Consider the following 11127-nt stretch of genomic DNA (forward strand, 5'->3'; position numbering starts at 1 on the left):
CACAGAACTTGGTTATCCCATTGACAATTCTGAAGTAAGCTTCTTTTGCAGGAATTTGTTTTTTCTTTCATAAGGACTTGCTTACTGTGTGCCAGGCACTGTTTTGGGTCCTTGAGATATGGGAGCAAACAAAGATTCCTGGCCTCATGGGTCCTTACATTCTACCAGACTCTGGAAAATGAAGCTGAGAAAGACAGAGTATCTGTCCTCAGTCAGTAGAAAAGACACATTCACATGTAACTATAACATAATTTGATGAGTAATTTGCAAATATGGAAAAAGAAGTAGTCAGTTCTGCTGGGCTCTGGGGATACAAAGTTGTAGAAGACTGCTCAGGGGGAGGTGTGACCACATGGCCCTGCAAATCTTACTGAGACTCCCACAAGCAGCAAAGAACCTTCCCCCTTCTGAATGCCTATTTTACTTACATATTTGTGGAAGAAAGGACTTTTGGAATTGGCAGCAACATCCCCGAGCCCAGCTCAAAGACACTGAGAGTTTCTGTCTGCCAGACAACACTCCCCCTTAGAGATTCAGTGGAAATAGTTTTTCTCTTCCAATCAATTGACAGAGTGAGGGAGGAAACCTCTGGCCCAACATCTGGTGCACTCTGTGCTGGACCATACTCTCTGCTATATGAATGACACTACCCTTGGGGAAAAGCCCTTTGCCCAGGGAGGAAACCGAAAAGAGGGAGTTGCCAGAGCTCTCAAGAGCTCTCATCTCAGGAAATAACTCTGGGACAGAAATGGATTGCTTCTTTATTATTTTTTGGAGAAAGAAAAGAAGAACCCGCCCGTTTTCCACTTGTAGATTGTGACACAGAACAGCTGCTAAAGATCTAAACCTTTTCAGAAGATGCAAGAGGAGCATTCGGAGATTTTTGTGTGTGGGTTTTGTTCCACCTCCCTGGCTTTTTGGCAAAAGAGAATTCCCTCCTACATGACAACTGCTTAACCATCATCTGGACCAGTGTTTTCTTGGCATTGCATGTTTATTGCCTAAATGGAAAGCAACTGTGTGATTTTAAGATCTTTTCCCCAGCTGAGAAGCAGCTATGAGACCCGTCTGGGTGTAGAAATAATTTGAAAACTTGGTAACAGAGGGCTATGAAGAGCTGTGTTCGTTTTTCATGAATGGGAGCAGCACCACCCAAGCAGTAAATACATGGGTCCCAGGCAAGACTGCCAAGCTCATCAACCCACTGACCCATCCCATACACTTTCTACTTACACAGCCCTACACTCATCCCCACAGCACCTCGGAACTGAACGTACAACTTTCTGTTGTTCTCGTGAGCACAAGGTGCCAGTTTTCACTTCTCTGCCTATCTCAAGTTCCAAGTCTTCTAGAAAGGCCCTCTGTCCTCCAGCTCCTCAGGACTTTTGAGCCCCTCCTTCTGGAGGTTTAGAATCATCTTGGAGAGGCTTACTGCCTGGAGCCCACTCTGAACCATGCTTCATCTCCACCAGGGCCAACTGCTCCTTTTCCATATTCTCCTGCATATTATCTGTGCCTATCACACTGTTCCACCAATGTCTGTTTCTATTTGTCTCTCACTAGATTATGAGCACCTGGAAAGTAGGCACCATGTCTTTTCCACTTTCATACCTGCAGTACTTAAGACAGACCCTGAGGAATAACAGAAACTCAGTTTTTAAATCAATGAATGAATGAATGAGCCTCCCAAAATGCGGATCAGAGGTGAATGCATTTATTTCTCAAACCAGAGACTCTGAATACATTACAGATCTGGTAAAGACCCTTGGAATAAAGACTGTGTTTCATGATCCCTTTCTCAGTGAAACATGCTTCCTCTCATTCACCTGGCTACTTGATGTCACCTTACCCGAGAAGCATTTTCCCACAGCCCTGTACAAACAGCTGCATCCCTCTCTCCACTTGGACTTGTCAATGTTTATCATCTGCCCTAGAGCAAGATTTTAGTCCATTTCTGTACCAGTATCCTAGGATCCTACACCAGATTGGTAGATGGTTGGCACACAAATAATTGCTGAATATCTGAGCCTAAGTTAGAAAATCTATACATAGCTATTAACTCATGTAAGCCCCTTTCCACAGATTAAAAAACTAAGGCCATATTGTTAATTGACCTCTCTGAGATCTGACTTGTTTACTTTCATCATCCTGTATTTGAGGGACAAAACTCAGAAATCAATGGAGAGGACAGAAAGCATAGTTTGGTTTGTGTGCCTCATGTCCCCCAAATCCCTCCAGCACTAGTTTCCTCTTTGACGCTAGAAAGAGTTGTACTCTTCACAAAACATGTGACCACTTCTCCACCTTCCCATCCCCCACAAGAACTGTAATCCAGCCAGGATCTGCAGGTTGACACTTGCTTTTATCCGGGTTTCACCAGGGCAGGTTGAGTGATACACAAAAATGAAGATAAGTTTTAAGGAGGGAAAGGACTGTTTGGACCACTGTAGCAGAAGAGTAGGACATCCCAAAGACACGAGGCCTTACTCAAGGCTTGATCCAGTTCACATTTATTCTGATCCACTTGGCTATATTTCTAGGTAACTGTTACATGAGTTATAGAGTTTTCTTGCTTGGGGTTATCTGCTGCAATGTCTGACTTTAGATATATAACCCAATAAACTATACTCTTTTTCTTTCCAAAGTAATTGTTTTCCCAAAATAATACACATATATTGAGAAAATTAAAAACAAAGTCTCAGACGAACATTAAAATTACCTGAAATTCCACTCTCCAGAGATAATTATACTAGTATTTTGTACAACATTCTTCTCGGTATTTTAATGTATCTGTACACATACAGATGTTACACATACATAATTTTACCTCCATGATATTCTCTACATGCTTTTTCTATAATTTGTTTCTTCATTGATATCTGAATGAATGCAATGGGCATTTTTTGGATCAATAAATATAGCTCTATATATGCTGTAGTTTAAGATTGTCAAACACTCTACAGTATGTATATACTGTACTTTTCTTAATGAGCCACTTGTTATTGAATATTTAATTTACCTCCAATTCCTTGTTATTATAAAAAAATTCCTAAAATATTTTGTATTCTCATTAAGTATCTAAAGTAATGTTGTTGGGACAAAGAATATGAATATTCTATATTTTAATACATATCAACAAATTGTATTCATAATACATAAGGCAGAAATAAAGGAGTTATATTTTGAACTGGAACTTGACCTCCAGGCTTGACCAATAGTTCAAAAGGCAGGAATTATGGGTCTTGAGTCTATCAATATTGTATCTTTAATATGAAGACTACAGGTCCGAGACCAGCGAATACAAAAGCTCAATGAAGCTGCAGCAAAACATGTCAGTTTTGTCCACATCTTCCTCATGTAAACCATGCAAAATGTTAACAGATTTATAATTAGCATTTCTCTGAATGTCAGCAATGTAGGATTCCATTCAATTTATGTAAGAAGGATATCCTTTTGGCTTGGGATGCAAGAAAGGAAGAGTTTGGCTTCCAAAAACACTATCCATTTAAAGAAACTTGCTCAGAACTACCGCACCTTATCCAAACTAAAACCAGCACTATGTCATCAAGCAATATCTTTCATCTGCAAGGTGTAGGCTTTGAATTTCTTCTTTCTGAGTAGAGTCATCCCTTGATATCCATGAGGATGATTCTACAAGCACCACCTCAGGATACAAAAATCCATGGATATTCAATTCCTTATATAAAATGACACCCATACATATCACCCATTCAGATGTGTCCATACATTACAAATCATCTCTAGAGTACTTACAATGCCCTAATGCAATGTAAATACTATGTAAATAGTTGCTATTCAGTATTGTTTAGATATAATGACAAGAAAATGCCTGTACATGTTCAGTACAGATATGATATCTTTTCAAATATTTTTAATCTACATTTGATTATAGAAACAGAGGGCCAATCATAAATGCATTTTTAAGGATAAAGAATACCACCTCTTTCAGGAAGCTTGCCCTGGGGTTTCTGGGCAGGTACCTGGACATCCTTGATACTCCTCCTGGGATGGACTCTCAATAATGAGACAAAGTCATGACACTTCTTGGATAGAGAGAGGTATAGCTCTGCTCATAAATCAAAGTCTATTTGAGAATAGGAACAGTGCTTTGTTCAATGGTGTAAGTAGACATGCAACACACATTTGTTGAATGTGCATGTATTTGAAATAGAAATAGTAGGTGCAACAGCTAAGCATTGGAGCTTGAGCATATCCAGGAGGATTAAAATATGTTCACAAGAACAAGAAAAAAGTCATTACCTGGGCCAGAAATTTAGCTCAGTGGTTCTGCCGCCTGCAAGAGCATACTCTTTGCTAAAGGAGTTCATGCACTAGATTGATGATGTCTATCCTCATTCCTCTGCATAGTTAATTTGTATGTCTCAATTCATTTTGGTAGATGTCTCCTCTGATTAGTCTTTATAACAAAAGCTACCAAGTCCAGTTGACTAGAACTCAAATTTCAGAGAGTTCATGTTTAAATAACTGAACATTTCTCACTCCCTGAGGAAATTTTGTCACTACAATACATAGAAAAGAAAAACCCTTAGAATTATAGATGGTTTGTTTCACTCTGAAGTCTATAAAGAATCTCACCTTCTTGGCTAAATATTTCAACATCATAGTAGTAAACATCCTTTTTTTTTATTTTAAGTAGGCAGCACCCATAAAGATGATGCTCTGAATCATTTGCTCTTGGCTTCTGTGTTTTAAACTAAGTGACCTACTCTTTGCCTAAGCTCAAAGAGCAGAAACTCATAGAATAATTAGCATCTGTCTTAATTATCCCTACCTTCACTGGTAATTATTCTCCAAGCATTTTCTAAAATAAAAATGATTTATATCTATCTTCTATTTCTCAAAAAAAAAATCTCCTAACCAAACAATATTTTTATGTCCATTGTAGATGAACATGACTCAACTAATGTTTCTTAGTTACAGGAAAATGGACTCTTGTCATTATAATATCACATGAAAATACTATTTTGGCCTTTCCGGTGGAGTAGGTTCACTAGTGTCTCCTGAAAAAGAGAGACAAAAGGTGGTTTTACTTTGGTGTACTATAACAGTTAGGAAACAAGGAGTGCTTCATAGGTTATTTTTTACATTTCCTCCTCAGTGGAAGACTTCCTCACCCACTGCTGAAATGCATAGTTAACAACAGGTAGAGAGATACTACTTCTCATAAGCATCCAGGGACTACGTTAAAATCAGACAATTCTATTATGTCTTAGAATTTAATTGGAACAATATCCAGCTTTGTCTCTGAAATTTGTCAAAAACTACCTGTCCATGATTTCTAGTCCATCTTCATGTGAGAACATCCTCTATATGGTCATATGTAACATTCAATAAACTATTTCACAATAAAAGTGACATATCTTGCATATAAATGATATTCCTCAATCCTGAGTTTAGCCATGAAATTCAACAAATGCTTATAGCTGTCGTTCAGATACTTTCTGATACCATGAACATGCTAGGTACCATAAATAACAGAATAAGTCACTTCGTTTTTTTTTTTTTTTTTAATAAAAACAAAGCAGAATTAGCTGGCTGAACAATGCTAAGTGCTCTTTGCCTTCCAATACTGGAGGTAGTACAGATGACGGCAGAACAGATTTTTGGCCATTGCAAACCCAAAGAAGGCCTACAAGACTGGAAATGTTAACTGTGACCCAATAGTTTCTGTGACAGAAATCCCTGAAGACCTAGAATTTTAAACAATTTATTTTCACCCCATAGCTTGTGGACCATTTCAGATTTACTGTACAATGTAGATTTGGTTCTGGTTTGTAGGGCTCTCAGCAAAACTGAGAGACACCATAAATAGAAAGAAAGATTGACAGAGCAATTAAAAGAAACTGGATAATTTTAATAATGCCCCTATAAAATCAAACTAAAAGACACCAGCTGACTTAACTCTCTCAACTCTGCCAAGCAATTTCTTGGACTTTATCTGATTGTGATTTTCATGGTGGAGTTTCATTTGTTTTATTGCCCAAATTGTAAGGTTCCAATTTCTCAGTATAATGCTGAACAGCTTGCTGGCATTCTTCTCTAAAGAGGGTTGTACAAATTCACTGAAATTTGGAGTTGGAAAAAAATTAACCAGATCAGCTCATTTTTATTTGAATGAACTGAGTCCAGAGAGGTTCCATGTTTAGCAAAAGCTGTGGACTCACAAACCATGGATGAAGGAGTCCCTTCTGGAGTGTATGGTCCTGGCCACATTTCTTAAGGCCAGGGTCTTAGTTTCCTCAGCTACATATAAAGTGAAGACAATAGTATGAATACTTAGAATGATTGAGGATTCTATATATATATGTACTATATGGTAGTATAGTATATATATATATATATATATATATATATATATATATGTGTGTGTGTGTGTGTGTGTGTGTATGGTAGTATATATATATATATATATGGTAGTATAGTATATATATATGTATATATGGTGCTATATATATGTAGAATACACACACACACATACACAACAGAGTGCCTTACACATGGTAAAATGGCCAATAAATAACAATAATTGTTCTTTTTGCTGTTTTCCCAATAGGGTCTGGCCGTTACATACTAAGTATTCACTAGTGAGAAGTAATAATGTTTTTTTATTAATTATGTTTACTGCCCATCAGCAAAAGTCATTTATTCAAGAATTAAAGGTAAAGCACCAATGGCCCAAATACATCCTCATTTCTTTTCCTAAGGATTTGCATTTAAGTCATCAAAAGAGGATTCCCTTTCATAATCATAGGTGGAGTAGCATTAGCCAAGAATTTTGCAGGAGAAAAGAGCCACAATTTCTACTGAATGGTATTCAGTTTGTACTATTGTTATGCATAAAACCAAGAAGTAAGCATTTTTCTTACAGCTCAGAACAAATTCACTGAAAGACTGCATAGCACAAATGAGGAACTATTGCAGCTTCCTGAGTTAAACAAATATCTTTTTTATACAAATGTCAATCTTTTATGGAGTAATATTGAAGCAACTAGCTATAAATACTGTATAAGGAAAGCAATGAAATGGGAAAAGGGAAAATGTTGCAAGGGCTTTTCCTTCTGTTGGTTTTCTCTCTTTTTTTTTTTCCTTTGGTCCTCCCTTTTTCTTTAAAGTAGTGCCACCCAAACTATGATGTGCATATGAATCATATTACAAGGTCATCAAAAGAGGGAGCTCTGCAGGATGCCTGTCCCCATGACACCAATTCTGTGGGTCAAAGGACTTCTGGGCTGGAGTGAGACAGCATTGGACTTGATTGCATTGATGAGCACTTTGGACAGGGTGGATGTTTAGAAGGCAGAGCCCTCCAGGAAACAAAGAAGATGACACCTGTGCCAAGACCAAGCTGAAGTTTGAGAGCAAACTTGTGTGATGCAAATCTGGCCAGGAAAACCTCTACAGCTCAGGACCCTTCTGGACTTGGTTTCTCAAGCCACATGCCAGACGATGACCACATCTGACAAGGCTTCCATCTTTCCAGAGAAGCTGGGGCTTTAATTCTTTAGCCCCTTATATCAAGAAACTGGCAATGGGTTTCTGCCCACCCAGGAAAATCATTTGGATTCCAGATCACTGGAGGAAGCAAAAGATGATTTAGGAGACTGATGTGCATTATATCTTTCACAATTTAAAATGATCTAAACTTTTTGGAAACTCTTCATACAGAGTTTTGGGACCTTTATGCATCTGGAGTTGCTTTCAAATGAAACATTTTTTAAAAGACTAAAATCTTGAGGTTTTCAGTATATCTTGACAATTTTATTTCTCCCCATTTTAAGACTGTTTTGCTGACACTTGACTTTACTGCTTTACTCTCAACCTTATAAGGACTGTCCAGATTGTTCCTTCAAAGTTATTGAAAACACTCGTGCTTGGTCGCTAGAATATCAACTAGGTTAAAAGACTGAACCCTGTAATACTACATTTTTAGTACTCATTGTTATCTCTCCAGAGCAGGAATAAAGGAGATAAGGAGGCAAAAGTGAATTATGTTTTTATATATAAATTCCCCTAGGATTGAAAAAACTCAAAAGGTTTGCCTCAAATGCAATTAAATTACTGCACATAACAGTAATTTCTCTCAAATACTAAATGTTTTGTAATTCCTATAAAGAAGAAAGTGAAAAATGGGGGAAGAATGGAAGAAAGAAGGGAAGAGAGAGGAAAAAAGAAAAAGAAGGAGGAAGGAAAAGGGGATGGGTAGAATAAATTTCTGGGTTGTATTCATCCCTTCTGTTTTATTTGAAGTGAATAACTGGGAAGTTAGAGTGAGTAAATAGAAAATGACAGTTGTTATGGGTTAAAAAAAAAATCTGTTCACCAGTAAATAAAACCAAGAGGCACAACAGAGCCCAAGTTGAGAGTAAGAAACCCAACAAGCTACTGAAGCTCCCAGTGCAGTTACTTGTTTCCCAGCCTGTTGCCTTTCTGCCTCTCTCTCCCCTAGGGACCTGCTCACTGTCTGCTGCAGACTGTCCTGGACCTATGGGCAATGTTATTTATCAGAGCTCCATGCTTTTGACTTTTAGCTTCTCATCTTTGGGAAACAGGTGGGGCACAAATTATCATTCACGGCCACCTTCGATCAATTGCTATCAGCAGTAAAGCTAACTTCTCAGAGAGTCCAAGAACACAGCCACTCTCCTCTAGGGCTCCAGCGCTGATCCTACTTGCTTTTCAACTCCATCAGCATCTGGAACAAGCAATGCAGTTCTAAGATCTCCAAGGTCACAGGCTGCCAGGTGTCTGATTACACCTCTGTACCCAGCTTCCCCAGCCTGTGCTCTAGGACCTCTTGCAACTAGCACCTGGGTGTAGGGAGCCTGTGAGGCAAAGATGCCTTCTCCTAATCAGACTCCTCTTCCTACATCCTCAGCAGCAGGAACCAGGACGGAAGAGGCCACATGCTTGCCTGCACTGTTTATTATTTCACTACCGAGTTGGCAAGGATGGAAGTTGTTGATTTACAATTCGAAACAGCATGCTTCTTCAAATATTAATATTAATAACAACAATACCCAAACACATGAAAAGCCCTTTTCATCTTCAAAGCACTTCACAGACATTTACTCATTAGCTTCATTCAGCTCCATTCAGGAACACCAGGTAAGTAAGAATCTAACAGGAAGAGTGCCTCCAGCAGTCCTCCCTGCATAATCCATGCCTGCTGAAGCACAGGGCTTCTCTAATTTTAAAAAAACAAAAGGAGGTGCAGCAATCCAGAACCACAGCTGATGGACCAGTTAAATGTCAGTAATTTTTACAAATCAAATGGAGCCGCCAGAGTTCTTTTAGGATCTGTATTTCCTACTGTTTAACAAAGATTTTGGGGGGAGAAGGTGGAGTTTTATTTTTTTTTTATTAAGTTTACTGGTACTTTTTAGGTATACAATATATTTACATTCATTACTGGGATCTTGTACCTTTACATGATGTATCTTTGTTCTTTTTTCCCCCCATTCCCCTGCACTTCCTTCACCCACTCTACCCTTTCCTATTTACAAAGACTTTGTTTCCATTTGTTCCTTTTCTCAGATTTTTCCCTTCTTTCCTTTCCCTACCCTTCCCACTTCCCCTACTCCTTTAGCCCTTTTCTTCCTATTTTTAATAATGTGAAACAAAGATGTTTTTTCAGTTGCACAGCAGTGTTATGAAGCAGGAAGAAAAATGACCTTGAGATTTAACAGCTAGAGCAAGAGAGAGAAAGAAAAAACCCTGCAATCAAATGCCTTGATTTCAGAAACCTAAGATCTATTGCAAAGTTTACCCACAGAAAATGCAACTTTGAAAGGCAGAAATAGAAGCATCTTTAATAGTAGATGAGAAACCCCACACCAAGTAGGATTGCCAGATACAACCAGGGACTGGACAGGAATTGTCATTCACGACTCCTACCTCTCCAGAGCAGGTTCTCTGGAGCCCAGCCCTCTAGTGCAGGAAAGATGCCCCCCACTCCCTCCATGACCGAGACCAGGAGACGTCCCCCCAGCCCACCTGCATACTCTACATGGTGCAACTACCGTCCAAAAGATTGGCAAACCATTGCAGAAGTGGGAGTTGCAAGACAGCAAAAAGCACCCAACAGGCTAGCTTGCCTTGCAAGATTCAAACCTGTGGCAATTTCCTCTCTATAAAAGCAATTCATTAAGATGCTAAGAACAAAAAAAAAGAAAGAAAGAAAGAAAAGAAAAGGAAAAGAATAGACCCACCAGGACTGAAAGAGAGAGAGAAAAGAAAGAAATCTCTATGTTGTGTTGAACTAGTTTTATCTTTTTGGAAGTGTTCCAATCTGCAAGGAAAATTCAGTCTGTGACAAGGTGTCCCAGAGTATCTAAAATGCGCCTGACTTTGCTTTTGAAAAGGAGATAGTCTGGATGTCTGACTATCCTAACAAAGTTAGGCAGCGTGTTTGAAAAAGAGTATGAAGCAGTTCAATGGATGAATGTAGAAAGAAGGAGGAAAAACCTGGTTGTATCCTGAAAGTTTCCACTAATCTATCTTTTAATTTCACAGCATGGGGTGGGGGGAGTGTGGTGGGAGAAGAAACAGGAAAAGGAAAATAGAATAGAAAGTTGGAAGCAGAAACTCACACTTCGCCAGAGACGGAATGAAGAACAATTACCCAGGAAGCTCGACTCCAGGTCTGCGGGCTCCTTCCAACTACCTGCGGGAGTGCGCCGCTCTGCTGCTGAAGGGGATGCGAAGACCATACTGTTTCTAATAGCGCTGCCTCCTTAAGTGAGGGGTGTGGTCAAGCCCGTGCAGATGGAAAAAGGGCGGTCTTCAGCCAGCCCCTGGCACCCGGTGGAGGTCATTAAAATAGAGGCTGTGGTCTAGAGGGTCTCTGGCTGTGGCCACACCAAATCACACCTTATTTTTTTTTATCTGTCAAATTATGCTCCACCTAGATGTAATTCAGCCCTGAAGAGAAATGAGGAGGGAGATGAGCAAAAGGGAACTAGCCTTGTGGGATAACACTGTCTTATCACTTGCTGATATATTGGTTTCCTCTCTGCTGAATATGTGAATATTCATGCCCCACGTTGCTGGCTGTCTCCATGGATCCCCTGTTAGTCTAGGCCAGGG

The 11127-nt window shown here is 39.2% G+C and overlaps 1 protein-coding gene across 2 annotated transcripts in view; it reads right to left on the reverse strand.

The window, feature by feature from the left end:
* The window catches only part of Ets1 (ETS proto-oncogene 1, transcription factor), a 125477-nt gene extending 114711 nt beyond the window's left edge, over window positions 1–10766 (reverse strand). The window contains exon 1 of one of the 2 annotated variants that reach the window (XM_010605538.2): window positions 10664–10766. In XM_010605538.2, the coding sequence (XP_010603840.1) occupies window positions 10664–10751 (88 nt within the window). In that variant the 5' untranslated portion in view covers window positions 10752–10766. Of the gene's footprint in view, window positions 1–10631 lie in introns of both variants that reach the window. The other variant, XM_010605539.2, reaches the window with a different exon arrangement.
* Window positions 10767–11127: the final 361 nt, after the last annotated feature.

Source organism: Fukomys damarensis, unplaced genomic scaffold (assembly GCF_012274545.1).
Source record: "Fukomys damarensis isolate Sample0158 unplaced genomic scaffold, DMR_v1.0_HiC HiC_scaffold_16, whole genome shotgun sequence".
NCBI lineage: Eukaryota > Metazoa > Chordata > Mammalia > Rodentia > Bathyergidae > Fukomys > Fukomys damarensis.